Source organism: Carettochelys insculpta, chromosome 5 (genome assembly GCF_033958435.1).
Source record: "Carettochelys insculpta isolate YL-2023 chromosome 5, ASM3395843v1, whole genome shotgun sequence".
Taxonomy (NCBI): Eukaryota; Metazoa; Chordata; order Testudines; family Carettochelyidae; genus Carettochelys; species Carettochelys insculpta.
The window spans coordinates 25,471,093-25,487,090 of record NC_134141.1 but is presented as its reverse complement, the minus strand read 5'-3'; the positions used below and the strand labels follow the sequence as shown (position 1 = coordinate 25,487,090).

Here is a 15,998-nt window from a genome sequence, read left to right as displayed (position 1 = left end):
CAAACAGTTCAACACAAGACAATGAGACCACAAGCCAGAGTTAAGATTACCAGTATTTGGCTCTCTTTTGGGATAATGCAAATTAATTACTGCAGTTAATCATCTTTGTTACACCAGTTTGTCATCGTGTGTTGAGAAATTATCTAACTCACAATTCATTTACAAGTTACAAGTTTCCAGATTTCTGATGGTTTTCCAAAAAAAGAAAAAAAAAGAAAAACAATGTGGAAGTTCCTTATCTTGGCCAGATCACATCCTTGTTTCGTGTTTTAAATTCCATGCTGATACTACAGCAAGAATGAAGTGTTCCAGGTTGAAAGGATGGCAGCATGTTAAGACCATTAATATTTAACTTTTATTTGAACTTGTGCTGTTAGAAGATTGAACCACAAATGATTTTTTTACTGAAAGTAGCAGACACCAGAAGGAATTCTATAAGAATTAGAATTGTTAAACACAGTTTTGGATAACACTCATTCCTGGGATAACTTAATTGACATTAGTCCAATTACTTGAAGGATGACTATTTTGGTCCACTGATTTTATCTACTGCCCCCTGTACTTTAGAAATATATTTTAATGATTAAAAGTTGCTTCAAAAACTATTAAAGAAACACAGAAAAGCCATAAATTTAACATTTACAACTATCAGAACACAGCAAAGGCTACGTCTACACGTGCCCCAAACTTCGAAATGGCCACGCAAATGGCCATTTCAAAGTTTACTAATGAAGTGCTGAAATGCATATTCAGCGCTTCATTAGCATGCGGACTGCCGCGGTGCTTCGAAATTGACGCGCCTTGCTGCCGCGTCCAGATGGGGTTCCTTTTCAAAAGGACCCCGCCTACTTCGAACTCCCCTTATTTATGGGAATAAGGGGACTTCGAAGTAGGCAGGGTCCTTTCGAAAAGGAGCCCTGTCTGGACGCGCTGCGCAGCGGCAAGGCGCGTCAATTTTGAAGCACCGCGGCAGCCCGCATGCTAATGAAGCGCTGAATATGCATTTCAGCGTTTCATTAGTAAACTTTGAAATGGCCATTTGCGTGGCCATTTCGAAGTTTGGGGCACGTGTAGACATGGCCCAAGAGTCAGTTCTGAACTGATTCTGATTCAAGTTGAGCATGCTGCCCAAATGTAAATAGTTCAAAAGCTGCAACAGACTGTACTCTTGAAGAAATAACTTTTAACATCTCTAGTTCACATATGAGGGTGATTCAATTTTTCATTAAACTAACAGTGTTACAACTTTGCACTTTCTTGTAGCTGCAAGTCCATAACTGATGGGCACCTTAAAAACCTGATCACCCAAAGTTAAACCCACTGGTAGCCATTCTAATCATTCAAATAGTCAGTAAATGTTGGGAAAACATTCTATTCCCTTGCTTCTGCAAGAAACCAATCAAATCTTTTGTGGCAAATTCATCTCTGGTGTAATTTTACTGAGGTCAGTGGCATGTCACAAAGGGTTAACATGGTCCATTGATAATACATAGGTCCGCTACTTATGAATCCTTTAGAAGACAAAAATTGAAAAAGGTAAAGCTTTAACTATTTAACAGGAACAGAAGGAGACATACAAGCACAATGTACTTTACTAGGAGCATGAGAGCGTGTGTGTGTGTGTGTGTGTGTGTGTGTGTGTGTGTGTGTGTGTGTGTGTGTGTGTGTGTGTGTGTGTGTGTGTGTGTGTGTACACACACGTACACAGAAGAGAGACAGACATAAGTATGCTGCTACGTATTTGCAAGTAAACCAAAAGCTTCACATACTTACATCTCCATCTAGTGGCCTCTGGTCATCACAATCCCTGGTTGGGCTGATGTCCTGTCTCATCACCCAGATGGGCTCTTTTGGTTCGTCTGGGGTGTAAGGAGAGCGAATGGTCCTTGTCTTCACCTCCTCAATAGCCTCTTTAATATCTTTAATGGCCAGAGATATCGCATCCCTTTTTTCCTTGCTGTACCTCTGCACTGACTCTCCTGAGTTGACTGTGGTCCTGGAGCCAGCTGGGAGCTGACCATTGCTCTCAAGAGTTCCACTACTAGGAGTATGGGCACATTCCAAGTCCTGCTCTGCTTCTGGCATTTCTTCAGCGGCCTTGTCCAGGCTCTGAGAACTCATGCTCTGTTTGACCTCAGCCACAATCTGATCGATATCTTCCTCTTGTTCATAACTGTCCATCCTCGGATAGGGAGCAAATTCCGCCTCCTTCTCAGGGCTGTCAGACTCTCCATCTGACCGTTCGTCATAGTGGTGAAGGCGGGCACCCAGAGCTTCCTTGCGATAGTTGTCAGCTTCCTCCCTCTCCTGCTCATAGAGTCGCAGTCCCTCCCTGACATCCAGATCAGGGGCGTCTCCTATCTCCTCATACACATGCTCCTGCAGTCCATAATCGGCATAGGGCTCAGCGTACTGTTCATCCTCCCCTCGGTGGAAGAGCCCGTGAGTGTAGACATACCCCGAGTAGGCGGCGTTCATGGCTTCCTCATGTTCAATGGAGTGAAAGTGTAAGTGGTTAGGTAGAGTTCGGGCGTGTATAGCCTCAGCGTGCTCCGCCTCAGCATTTTCCGTATACTCTTCAGACTCAGGTCTATACTGCACTGCATAAGCACTCTCATCCTCATTTTCCTGAACTCGGTCTGTGTCGTAGCCATCCTCTGCTGTGGCTATGACGTCCCCTTCAGCTGTATCAGTGTGATTGTGGAAGCCACTCTCAGTACTGGCTGACCGAGCTAGCATTCCCTCCTCTTCCTGCCCAGGCTGGCCTTGGCTGCCACTGGCATGTCTCGGGTAATGAGTGGCATACTGCTGCTGTTCCTCCTCCACCTCAGAGTGCTCCAGGTCAGCCTCCACTGACTCATTCACTTCTCTGTTTGCTGGCTCATCGTTAACCTCCGCCTCAGGTGGTCCCTCCAAATGGTTCATGGCCAGGTCTGGAATGTAGGCTACTTATTCTATTGACATTTTGTCTCCTGAGGCTGAAAAAGAATGAAAAAAAGAAAGCTGATTATTAAATAACTTGGTGATTACGAAGTCATGAGATTTGATAAATAATGATGTGGTAACAAAAGGCCTCTTCTTCCCCAGTCAGTGGTGCAAGCAGGGAAGTCTGGTCAGGTCTGCTGTGCCATTAAGATGTTTATAAACAATACTCTGTGCCAGAAAGACAAAGGAAGAGCAGAACATTCTGCTCCTTTTGCTGCTACAGTTCCGGAGAGCCCTGCAGTTCAGAAGTCTCAGGTGTAGTGGGAGGAAGACAGAGCATCCCCCCCAAGTAACAAAGAATGGGTCATACGGTAAGGCTGGGGAAGAGCATGGAGCCCTGGACTGTGAGTGGGGGAAGAGTCACCACGTGGTATCATGTGACCCCCCTCTTTAGCTGATGCAGCGTATTGGAAAGAAATGAATTTCACTTGCACTACTGTCCCTAGTACACACATACACAGTCTTCTTAGCTCCAAAGTCAGTGAATCATAACCGTGCAGATGGTCTGTATCACCATCAGACAGCTGAAGTGTGGTTCATGACCCCAGGGGAACTGTAGAGTTTACATTTTTATAGATATATTTTACGAGAAAGAATTTAATCTCACGTTACACAAGTAACAGGAATTAGTAATATTTTGTATTGCAATGCAGTTACCTTTGTGTACATCTGCAGTATGTAAAAGCAAAATCTTGCCCTTCAAATGCAAAGAGGGCCATTTTCTGGTTTTATCACATATGGCACCTAAGCACAGATCTGTGTTTTGTGTTCTTTTACACAAACACATGCTATCAATTTTCAAAAAGAGTGTGCATGCTCACACCTTAGCGCACACACAGTCAGCAAAGTTGCCAGTTTTACCAACATTGTATCTCAGTTCTATGTTTTTTTTTAGGCTAACCACAGTCTGCGGGTGTTTTGCAGCTTTCCTGTCAACTATTGCTCATACTCAAAATGTCTGCCCTCTCCCACTGCATTCAACAGGAGAGAAACAAGACTGTCTTCAGTGAAGATAGCTGGTTTCTGCTCTCAATGAACGCAAGGGGAAAGGGGAGTCAGCGTGAAGGATGAGGTTTTCTGGACAGTGATGGGCTAGCAGTAAGGACAAAACAATGTAAAAGGCTGGCAAGAGAGAGGATGAACTGGGAAATGTGGGGAGAAGGCGGGAGAAGGCAAAAGAACATGAGGAGGCACAGAGGGAGGGCGCCTAACTAGAAACACAATATTAGGGGAGCAAAGAGCAGGCAGAAGAATAAAATGAAAGGGAGGAAGTCTGAGGGATAGGTGGATGTAAAGAGGAGGAGTCTGAAGTAGAGCAGAGACATGGAAGGGGCAGTAGGGTGAGAGTGCGCATCAGGAGAGGGAGGCGTGAGGATAATAAGGCGAGAGAAGAAAAATAATGGCCATTCCCCCCACCCAGAATTCATAGGAGTTGCTTGCGATAGCGTGAGCCAAGGCTCAGCAGCCCTGGGGGTCCGTTCACATTTTATGTTCCTAAAAGCTCATGTTCCAGAGCTTTGGCCAACTGCCTGCTGGGATCAAGAGTAGATTTCCTGCCCTCTCCCAAAGACGCTGTATTCTGTTTTGTTGGTTTGTTTTTCAAAAACTCCTCCTTCTGAAGCACCCAAGATGGCCTTGGCTGGAGGTTGGGCCAGAGCTCTGAGGCAGCACTGAGCATTTTTTCTCTCAGGCGCTTGACTGGCTGGTTCTTGTTATCTGGCTCATGGTTTACCTGCTCACCGTATGTGAGGCTGGGAAGCAATTCTTCCCAGGTCAGCTAGATAGTGACCTCAGGGAAGGGAAAGCTACTAAACTCTGCAGCATAGTGGGTCACTTGTCAATGTTAATTTAACTTAAATCAATTCCTAATCATTACAGGGACCTTGGGCTCTAGTGCACCTCATTCCCTCCTATCCTCTTCCTCTAGTCCAGTCTTGTCTCCTGTAGGCTGTAATACTTTGGTCTAGTTTTGATTATTGGGTTGGGTGATCGTGGCCTGAGATATTGAGATCTGTTGATCTCCTCTAGCCTTAAATGCTATGACATTATGAAAGGGTTAAGTGGAGTCCCTGTCCTTGCTGAGAGTTACAGGGCTCAAAATCCAAACGCAGGCCAAAATACAAAGCAATGTTTTTCAGTTGGAATCACAATTTTTAAACATTTTGTAGCTGGCCATATTGCACCAGATGCTAGCCCCTGCCATGACCAGTCCAGCAGCACAAACCAGCCACAAAGCTGGGTTATCACTGAGGGATTCCTGGCCATATGTCAGCCCAGCCACCTTCTCTCCCACACTTTGGGAAGCTCTTGCGGCTATAGGGAAAACTGAGCAGTTAACTGGCACGAAGGTGCAAAAGGGCCTCCATGCAAGTTCCAGAAATGGCAAAAGCGTAAATGGGAGCATATCACCTTCGACCATGATTCTCTCTCTCTTCCTTGAGTCCTGTAACAAGCAGAGCTCTGAGAGTCAAAGCACCTGGGGAATGTGAAAGGGTAAACAACGCAAGGATTTACTGCAGTATTCTCATCTCAGTGTAAAATAAGAAGTAGGATCTTAATTAAGTCTGTAACCATGACACTTGCCATAGGAAACCACACATCACATTTTCATTTCACTGATTGTTTTTGTGCCAAAAAACAATCACATAATTACTAGACAAACACTGCAAATCAATAATAAATAACTTATTCAATCGCCCAGATTGGGGGTTGGGAACTCACAAGAAAAAAAAAAACAACACACCCTCACGGATGTGGCCCCCCCACCTATAAGCAGAGAGATGTTCACCTCTCTCATGCAACTCTGGATGCCAGGGTTCCCCTCATGCTCCAGCCCCATGATCCGGATTCACTCTTCTGGAGGAGATAGGGGGTAGGAGTGGGGTGAGGTGCAGGCACTAGGGCAGGTGGTAGAATGCTGGAGCAGGCTCGGGGGGCGGTGTTTGGGTAGGAGCAGGCAGGAGAATGGACCACCTACCTGGCACGGCTCCTAAGGAGGGCACAGGTGGCTCCATACAGTCCTGTGCTTTCTACCCCCTGGCAGACAAAGCCCGTAGACCAGGTGCAACCCACGGCTTCCCTGGATCTGGTGCGCCATGCTCAGGGCTCCCTCCCTAAGCAGTGGGGACCTGGTTTAGCAATGCTTGCTCTGCATGGCTGGAGCACCAGCAATAACTCACTCCGCTGCAGGTAGGGGACCCCATGCCTCGCAGAATGATCAAGGCAAGCCAGTCAATTGATTGTAGGTTCCCTACCCCCGTACTAAACTTTCAGATCCCGCTTCCTGCTTCAGGTGAGGCATGCAAAGTCAAACCCAAGAAGATTGAACCTGACCAGGTTGATCTCCCAGCAAGTATAGACCCACTGTGTCAAACATCTTCCTCACTTGCCACATGTGGCGAGCTGAACACCGCAATGTGGTGACTGGCCCTGGAGCCGCAAGCAGCTCTTGGAGCATTAAAACATGGGTCCTCCAAGCTGCACACATGGGTGCTGTCTGCCCACTCCATGCACATGCCTCCCACCACTTGGTGGGACAAGCACATGGCAGTGGCGGCTCCGACCATGGCTTGGACCTGGCACGGCTCCTGACTGCATGGCTCACTCAGGCCCCAGCACGGCTCCTGAAGGCGCAGCTGCTAACGATGTAGCTTGGGCCCTCACACGGCTCCTGACGGCGCAGCTGCAGCTTGGGTCCCAGCATGGTTCCTGTGGGTCCTCAGGCGGCGGCTCTGGTGAGTCGCCGCATTCAGTTTGCAAAGGAGAAAGGCTGGGGGATGCGTGGCTCTGAGGGAGGGCATTTATTTAGAGTGGGGGTGGTGCCTGGCTCTGGGGGAGCGGGAGGGCATTGTTCAAGCAAAAGGGAATCAGGAGCTGTGGCAAATACAGTAGGATGACAAAACACAAGTGTGGCAATCCTTCAGTTGCTATTGGACACCACTGGCATCGACATACCTTCACTGAAATGCCACAGTACTACAGGATGGGAGAGAAGAGATGCACCAGAATTCCACAGTTCTACACTATGCTTCTGAAAAAAGCAGCACTCTCACATTAGTTACCCTGAGGAGCAGCTGTGCTCTAATGATCAGGCACATATGGGAAAATGCTTTCTAAGCGCTCATGGCTCTGCACACAAGTCCTGATGGATAAATTTGCCTCCATAACAGAAAAAGCAGAGTTTGACTGGTGGCGCAAGTGGTTTCTCACTGATAATTAAGCTACATTCTCAACTGTAAAAAAAATCTCTACACATTTTCAAAGCATCTGGATGCTTCATAGAGAGAAATCATGACAGTTTGGAACTCTACTCTTTTATAGCTAAGACTTTTTTGTTTTTTGTTTTTTTTTAAAGGCCATTGATACATGTGTGCTGTCATCTCAATGCAAGATAATGTCAATTGACATGCTAATGAAAATAACACAAGCACTGAAGGAAGACCAAATCCCCATGTGTCTCGGTAAAAATAAACTTTTCAGTGCCTGAATTTTTAATAATTTCTGCCGTCACACACACAAACAAGTGGCACAGAAGTATTTTACTTTACGCCAAATGTGGATTTTTTTAAACTGAGCATTACTTTTGTGAGAGCTCTCAGTTCACAGTCAAAACAGCTTTTTCCCACTCATTTCAAGCTACACTGACTCAGTCCATACACCCTCCCTTCCAAGATAGTTATTGATAAAATGGAATGAAAAATGAATAAAATGAAAAATCCCTATAAACTCCCCGAATGTGAATTATGAAAAACAGTGTGTTCATTGCACTGAGGTTTTGCATATTAATAAGTTTGTTTCCATCACACATATTCACATGCATGTATTATTTTAAAAAAAGGATCAGTGCCTTCAACAAGTCAGTTTTACGTTTGAACCTTTTTGGAACAATGATGATTTACTTATGCAATTTCCTTTTAAAGAACTTTTATAACCAGGAATGTAGCTACTTAAAAATATATCAGTGTATTTACCACCTCTGAAGAATACAAAATATTTCTCTAGCAGGCCTATTCCTTCAATGGGTTTTTTTCTTATGGAGATACACATCAGAGAGATGTGGAAGGGACCTTGGAAGATCATTGAGGACAGTTCCTTTCCCTCTTGGCAGGACCAAGCACTATCCCTGACAGATTTTTTTTTTTGTTAATCTGTTTGTCCCAGACCCCTAAATGGCCTATTCAAGGACTGAACTCACAACCCTGGGTTTAGCAGGCCAATGCTCAAACCACCGAGTTATCCCTCCCCCTACTGAGAAAAAAAATACGTATCTTTCCATTCTTTTCAAAAGGGAGCTCTCTTGTCTCCATCACAAAAATAAAGGTAACTCACTAGCTAAGAATTTTATAGTATCTTCAGTAACTCCTTCTACGGTATTTTTAATGAAGTTTTCCCTCTACTGTTGGGAAACCTCTCTCTTTTCAACAACCTACCTGTTTTGGAAAACCTGATTGCTTTCTCTTGCTGTGTGAAAAGTAAATGAGATGATAAAAGACATTACTTCCTGAAGATATCTGAAGCAAGCTTGTGGAAACACCTCAATCATTCCATTTTTAAAATTTAGCTTGAGAACACAGAGGTTGCACAGTTATGCATCCGAAGGTCAGGAAACGATAAAGTAAAATAAAGGCTGCATATGCAAACAAAGTGCTGTGCATGCCATGTTTTCCACAAGAGCTGGTGGGAGCCCGGGGCCCTCAAAAAATATTAAAGCCAGAAGATACATTTGTCTACATTGTAGAAACCTAAGGCAAGACACAAAGATTCCTGTGCTAACTGGACTTCAGCCTCAATGGCACCTATCCTAATTCCCCTAGCTTCCTTCAATTCCTGGGGCTTAATCTCCTCTTCTAGTTTTTTCATCAGCTTCTCTTCTGCACTAGGGTAGAAGCAGAGCTTAAGCCATTCCCACCCCACTGATAAGCAGAAAAACTTCAGTGGGCCACTGCCACCAACTGCTGCAGAATGTAAGTTTTAACTGAAAGAAAAAAAAAGTTTATGTAGTCTTTGGCATAATGAAAAATAAATGGGAAACAACGGGAAAAACATGGGCAGAGAACGAGAAAACACACAACTGAAATGAGGCAGGGTGAGATATATCAATATCAATTATAGGAAATGAAAGAAGGCAAAAGTGGAGTGAAGTCAGGAAAGGCAAGAAAAAGTGTGAGGAAAAGCAAGAGATATGCAGTAAGCTAGAATTTAAATATATATTAAATAAAGCATACAGGCTGTGTCTACACTAGCATTCCTCTTACGAAAAAGGCATGCAAATGAGGGAAATAGAAAATGCAAATGAAGTGTATATTTACATATCAGGCACCTCATTTGCATGTTCTCCTTTCAAAAGAGCTTCTTTCAAAAGTAGAAAAGCAGTGTAGATGCAGCTCTTCTGAAAATAAACCACATTTTCGAAGGAACCCTTATTTCTAATTTTTTAGTAATATGGGTTCTTTCGAAAACAGGGTTTATTTTCGAAAGAGCCACATCTACATTGTTTCTCTACTTCCTAAAGAAGCTCAAAAAGGAGAATATTCAAACAAGGTGCTGGATATGTAAATATGTGCCTCATTTGCATGCCTCTTTTGAAAGATGAATGGTAGCGTAGACGTAGCCTCACTGTCACACTTCACTGCACTAAAACAAAGGTAATACAGAACTGCTTTGTGCCTTAAAATTCCTTAGGGCTTGCTGGCGTATGTACTTTGAATCCTATGAGATTTAGACCATAGGGTAATGTTATTCAAATTATTCAAGTTCTATCCAGGAACCCTCTCTTCTCTTCTAAGGGCTGAGAGGATGAAATTCTGTCCCATCTGAAGTTTTTTCCACTGACATCTATAGGCTCAGGATTACAAACAAATGCTTAGTGACTCCTTGCCTCCAATCATGTGCACCACAGACTTCCCTAGCTGTGAATTTTAAAAACATCGGAAGACCCCATTCAAAGTGTATTATGCAGATATGGAAAGCAATTTTCACTTGTCATAAACCGAGAAATCAAAGCCAATTTTCGTCACAGCACTTAAAAGTGGTACTTCTCACTGAATGCTGTTTTACTACCAAATGTGAGGTTTTTATCCTCAGTGATTTGGGGGGGGGGGGCTGCAAAGAGATGTATAAGATCCTGGCAAAAGTTCCTTCCCCCCCCCCCCCCCTCCCCCCCCGCACACTCAGCCAACTCAAAAACAGATGAAACATTTTGCTGAAAACTTTCTCAGAAAAATCACCTTTGGACAAATTCCAACCACTGAAAATTTCAGTCTTAGCCGTGAAATTTTCAGTAAGTTATAAGCCAGTGAAAATAAGCAGGAACCATTACGCAACCATAAATAAAAAGGCTATTCGCATGATTACCTGTGCATGAATACTGCACTTGCTATCGCTACCTTATTCCTTCATGAATCCTAGAGCAAAATATTTTTAAATTTTTAAAGGCCCTTTAAAGCCATAAACGTGTATGAATTATAAGATGGTAGGTATGTCTGACACATGTATGAATTATAAGAGGGTAGGTATGTCTCAGCAAAGGCTTTTCCCTCCTCCTACTGGTCTCTGCAGTCATAATGTTAACCTTGACTGGACTCAATCACTACACACTTTCCACTGAAACAGATGAGAGTTCTATCACTTACAGACAGCTGTATAACGTTCCACAGTTCTGGCAGTATTATTGCTAAAATAGGATTGCGATGACTATTACATGAACAACATTTTGTAGGTGAAATTGTGGCCTTCCTGAAGTTAATGGCAAAGCTCTCATTGACTTCAATGGGACCAAGTTTTTGTATCATGCCTTAAATCCACAGACAAGTGTGAATGAAGGGACGGAGAGAAACAGAGGTAAATAGAGATATACTATAGCAAAAGAGATATATATAAATAATTCTTCAACTAGTGAAACACCTGAACAGATCCACGCTGAGAGAAATTACTATATGCAAGACAGAAGAAGACAGCAAAATCCATCAGTTCCCACAGGAAGACTAACTGCCACCTGAGCCTACTTAATGATTGGTCATTCCCACATAGATAATTTGGTAAACACTGTATTAATAGCTATTTAGATTAACACACAATAACAAGGAAGTGAATTATATTGTCTGCACTGAATTGGGAGCAAAGTGGAATATCTGTAACATACATGTAAATGTTCTAACACAAACTGCACTTAAAATTCCATTTTCCCCACTCACTCAATTTCAGCTGTAGCCAGGGTATAAAACTCTGTCATGGGAGAGAGTGATTAGACTTAGCAACAACAAGAATTGTTTCTGAAGATACAAACTAACTCAGCTACCCCCTGACAGACTTAGCAAGAGTTCCTAGAGAAGATGTCACTCCCTAACCCTTAATGAAAGGGAATTTACATTGAATTCCAGGCTTCAAATTTTAAAATGACTGGTTAGACCCTCTCCTAAAGCGTTGTTTTGTTTGTTATAATGCGAATGCATGAAAACAGCATGAGTCATACATTCCTGCTCTGTAGTTCAGAAATACCAGATTACATCTGTGGTTGGTAATGCAGTTCCTGAGTTTCATCATGTTTGCATCAACTGGAAGCAGAGTTTTTTTTCTACCAGAATGCCCCGAAATGTCATCCTGTCTCCTTTTTTCAGAGCACAGTTAAGATGGCAGCAAGGCCATTTTTAAAAGGCAGCTGGGCAGCTCTGCCCAAGCCACATGGGGCTCTTTATGAACCATTTGTACATCTGGACACTGTTGCCTCCGGCTGACTCCTCTGCTCCCTCCCCACCCTGCTGTTAAATCAATTAAATTGAGTTCCAATAATTTAGTGCAGCAAGACACAGACTGCCCACGCTGCAGGTGTGGGCGGGGGGGGAGGCGGAGGAGGTGGTCATGGCAGTGGCACGAATGCACCAGAGGTAGGGTGTGAGGTAGGGTGAGGGGGAACAGTTTGGGGGAGTGTGGGGTTTCAGCCAGGGGACAGGTTGTGGCCACATGGGTGGCACACAACCCGTTAAGCCCATTTTAATATGAATTTAGAGCAGATGAAAGGAAACTGACTGGCAATTCTGAAATTATTTTGCAAAACTGCTGCATGCCTGTGAGCAGAAACAGGCAGTTAAATGCAATGCCCCAAGGAGACAATGCTGGTACAAGTTTACCAGGTCTGAACAGCTGATAAAACTACGTCAGGACTTTGCTTTTTCATTAGTAAAGTCCTTTGTAGGTGAGAGCTAACATCAGAGACAGGAGCTACTATTTTCTATCTTCACTGTTCTTTTATTTTTTCCTCCCTTCTTGTGTCCGTCTGTTTTGTCTTGTCTTCTTGGGAAATGGAACTGAACTTCAACAACAGCTCCAGAACATTCCAGTAACCTTCGCCCCACCCCCAAATGGACAGTAGTTACCAACTTTAATGCCATCTGATACACCTTGAAGAGATTTTTTTGTTCTTCTAAAAACTCTCTCCTGCCAAACGGAAAGGGAACAAGGGACGGTGTTAACATGAAAGCCTTACCTGACCAGTAGCTATGTTAATCTTATAAAGAAAGTGGTATGAAGTTGACATCTATAGGCTGAAAGGAAATAAAGGACAGTAAGAGGGGATTTCAAGATTGGAGGAGATTAAGGAAAGTAGGGAGGGGAAGAGGAATAGGCTAAGAGTTTTGTGTAAACCTTCACCTCCCCAGAACTCAAATGAGCAGATGGCAATCCTGCCTAGGAGAGGGTCAAAATCAGAGGTGAAAGTTGTCCAGTACCATGTACTAGCAGGAACTGTCCACAGGTACCAGGCTGTACACAGCCAACATTAAGGCGTTGCCATTAATCTCACTGTCTCTTTTGCTCCTGCCTGTACGGTCTGACTCCAGCAGCGACACCCTGGACCATTCAAATCTCTGCTGGATCCCCAGGGCTTCCAGCTGCACCCCAACAGCCCTGGGCCTCATGGCTGCAGCAGTGGCCATAAAGGGCTGGCTGGGGGAGTCTGGTCCCAATCTCTCGCCTTCTGGGGGCCTAGAGGCACTGTGCCCCACACCTTGCCAAAGACTCCAGCATATTAGTAAATCCTGGCAATTACTTTCATCCCTGGTCAAGAGCTCATTATCATAAAATGTACCTCATTTGGGTTACAAGAGAAGCACTCCAAGAGGTCATGGAGAGAGTACAGGAGTTCTGATTCAGCAGAGCACAGTCCTTTGGGGATTGTTTTGTGTTCTAGTGTTAGTTCACTCGTGAATTTAGAATAAGGGGAAGGAAGGAAGGGAGGCAGGCAGGCATGGACTGGGGTCCCGCAGGGATCCATTCTAGGTCAGTTCTGTTCAGCATCTTCATCAATGATTTAGAGAATGGCATAAAGAGTACACTTACAAAGTCTGTAGATGATACCAAGCTTTGAGGTGGGGTGGTGGTGACTGTGGGTGCGTTAAGCCATAGAATTAATATTTAAAATGATCTGGACAAACGGGAATAAATAGGATGAAATTCAATAAAGACAAATGCAAAATGCAAGTCAGTTGCACACATATAAACAGGTAATGACTGCTTTGCAAAGAGTACTGTGGAAAGTGATCTAAGGATCAGAGTGGACCACATGCTAAATATGAGTTAACAGCATAACACTGCAAAAAAAATTATCATTCTGGGATGTATAAGCAGGAGTGTTGCAAGTAACACACAAAGTAATTCTTCTGCTTCACAAGTGGTAAATTTTCTGTGCCAATTAGGCCTCACCTGGAATACTGCGTCCAGTTCAGTGTTCCATAGTTCAGGAAAGAGGTGGACAAATTGTATTAAAAAAAAAAGTCCAGAAAAGAGCAACAAAAATGATTAAAGGTTAGAAAACAGGATCTGTGAGGGAAGAATGAAAAAAAACTGGGGTTTAGAATACAAAAGACTGAGAAGGGGCATAATAACAGCTTTCAAGTACCTAAAAAGTTGTTACAAGGAAGAAGGAGAAAAAAAATATTCTCCTTAACCTCTGAAGACATGACAAGATGCAAGTGGCTTAAATTGCAAGAAGGTAGGTTTAGACTGGACATTTGGGAAAGCTTCCTAACTCTCAGGGTAGTAAAGCACTGGAATAATTTGCTTAAGGAAGTTGTGGAATATCCATCATTGGAGATTGTTCAGAGCAAGTAGACAAACATCCTTCTGGAGTCATATAAATCAAGGGTGAGCAAAGTAGGGGATGGGCCCCTTGGGTGGGGCATGTGATATTTCATAAGGTGGGGGACACAGCATGATCAGCTGCTAGATCTCAGGCTCATCCAGTTTTTATATTCTACAGGTTTATCTTCTTACATGTGCCAAAAACGGTTTTTGTTTTTTTTTTTTTCATATGAATATAACTGAAATTTCCATCAGTTTGTATTACATTAGACAGGTTGAGAGGGCCCTGCTATTTACAGGAACAAAAAGTGGGGCCCAAGGTAAGAAAGTTTGCTCACCCCTGGTCTAGATAATACTGAGTTCTGACATGAGTGCAGAGGATTGGACCATCTGACTTCTCAAGGTCCCTTCTAGTTCCATGATTCTGAATGCGGAGGCAGGGGAATATTAATACAAGAATTACATATAAAAGTTTACAAACAGAAACCAAGCCATTTTCAGGCACACAATAGCAAATAAATTAGAAACAAGAGAGCCAGGCACCGGCAACTCATGGGTTCATACCAGTGAACAGCTAAAGAATCCCAATCATTTCAGACTTTTTCAATAAGCTAAAGCTTCCCTTAACATCTTTTCCTTTTAAAGTAACATTTTTCAATGTCAAAGGTCTAACTGCCATTAAAAGAAAGAAAGAAAGAAAAAAAAAACCTGGCAGAACTTAAAACAACCACTCTCAGAAAACTCTACTTCAAGAAACTCATTTTCAGGAGGCGAAAATTAGGGGCACAAAAGGTAACAGGGTTCAATGGACATATTTTGCTTCAGCTACATAGAAGAAAAAGGAGTGGGAATCATACTTGCTAAACATGTACATTTTGAGAATAAACATGCATTTAAGGCTAAGAAGGGGCAGTTTATATTGCGGAAGGACACATTTGTTGGGCTATGAGTAACCATAGGCTCAGTGCATGCTCCTAACCAAAGACAACACACCTTTTTAAGGACATCTTTACAGTATTGCAACACTTTGGGGAAGGGGAAGTTATACTTAGAAGCGAGTTCAGTTGCACACCAAATCCCTACTGGGACAGATTAAAAAAAAAAAAAAGACATGGAGCATAGGGAAGCATGTGCACCACTGACTTCTCTGTGCCAACCTGTCAGACTACTGGAGAGAACTGCACCTGAGGAAACAGAGTATACATGTTATTCAGACCTTCATCAGATATATGCTAGAATAGATTTAAAGACGAACTTTAAATCCTTAATAAAACAGCCAGGATCTACAGAAATTGGCACTATTAAATGGTCAAAATATGCACTGGTAGAAGGAATAAAGTCAACCCTTGATTTACGTGGAGGCTGCATCCTGGGCAACCTCTGCGTAAATCAAATTTAGCGCAAACTGGGGGGCGTTGGGAGATCCCCACAATTCCCCTGGCTGGCAGAAGCAGGTGGCTCCGGCCAGCGGCTCCAGCTCCCCCTACAGGTAGGCAGGGGCCAGGGTGGGGTGGGGTGGGGTGGGGCATCCCCTGCTCCAGCTGCCAGCCATGCAGAGAAGCCAGAGCGATCCACCATGCCCCAGCCGCAACTGGGCCCTGGGGTTGCTTGGGTGACAGCAGCTCCAGCAGCGGCTCTGGAGCCCTGGGCTGCTCCAGCCATGCCACAAGTTGGCCTTGAGCAGCTGTAGCCATGACTGCCCATCTCCACCCCGGCGTTGCAGTGCCAGGCAGCTGCAAGGCAGGAGCTGCCTCCTAAGCAGCCCCTGAGCTGGCTAGCAGTGCAGGGGTAAGTGGAGAGGTGGGATAGAGAAAAGTAAGGTTCTCCTCCAGACTCGACTCGTGTTAATATGAAAACGCACAAGTCAAGTCTGCGCCAAGCAAGGGTCTACTGTATTCGATAACTGGGGTGGGTCAGAAAAATGACTTTACTTGCAAATG

The 15,998-nt window shown here is 43.9% G+C and overlaps 1 protein-coding gene across 5 annotated transcripts in view; it reads right to left on the bottom strand.

Moving 5' to 3' along the window:
• APBA1 (amyloid beta precursor protein binding family A member 1) overlaps window positions 1-15,998 on the bottom strand; it is a 142,375-nt gene that overhangs the window by 48,989 nt on the left and 77,388 nt on the right. For 4 of the 5 annotated variants that reach the window (XM_074994794.1, XM_074994795.1, XM_074994797.1 and 1 more), the window contains one exon: window positions 1,774-2,978. In XM_074994794.1, coding sequence (XP_074850895.1) covers window positions 1,774-2,925 — 1,152 coding nt within the window. In that variant the 5' untranslated portion in view covers window positions 2,926-2,978. Of the gene's footprint in view, window positions 1-1,773; window positions 2,979-13,680; window positions 13,799-15,998 lie in introns of those variants that run through there. The other variant, XM_074994796.1, reaches the window with a different exon arrangement.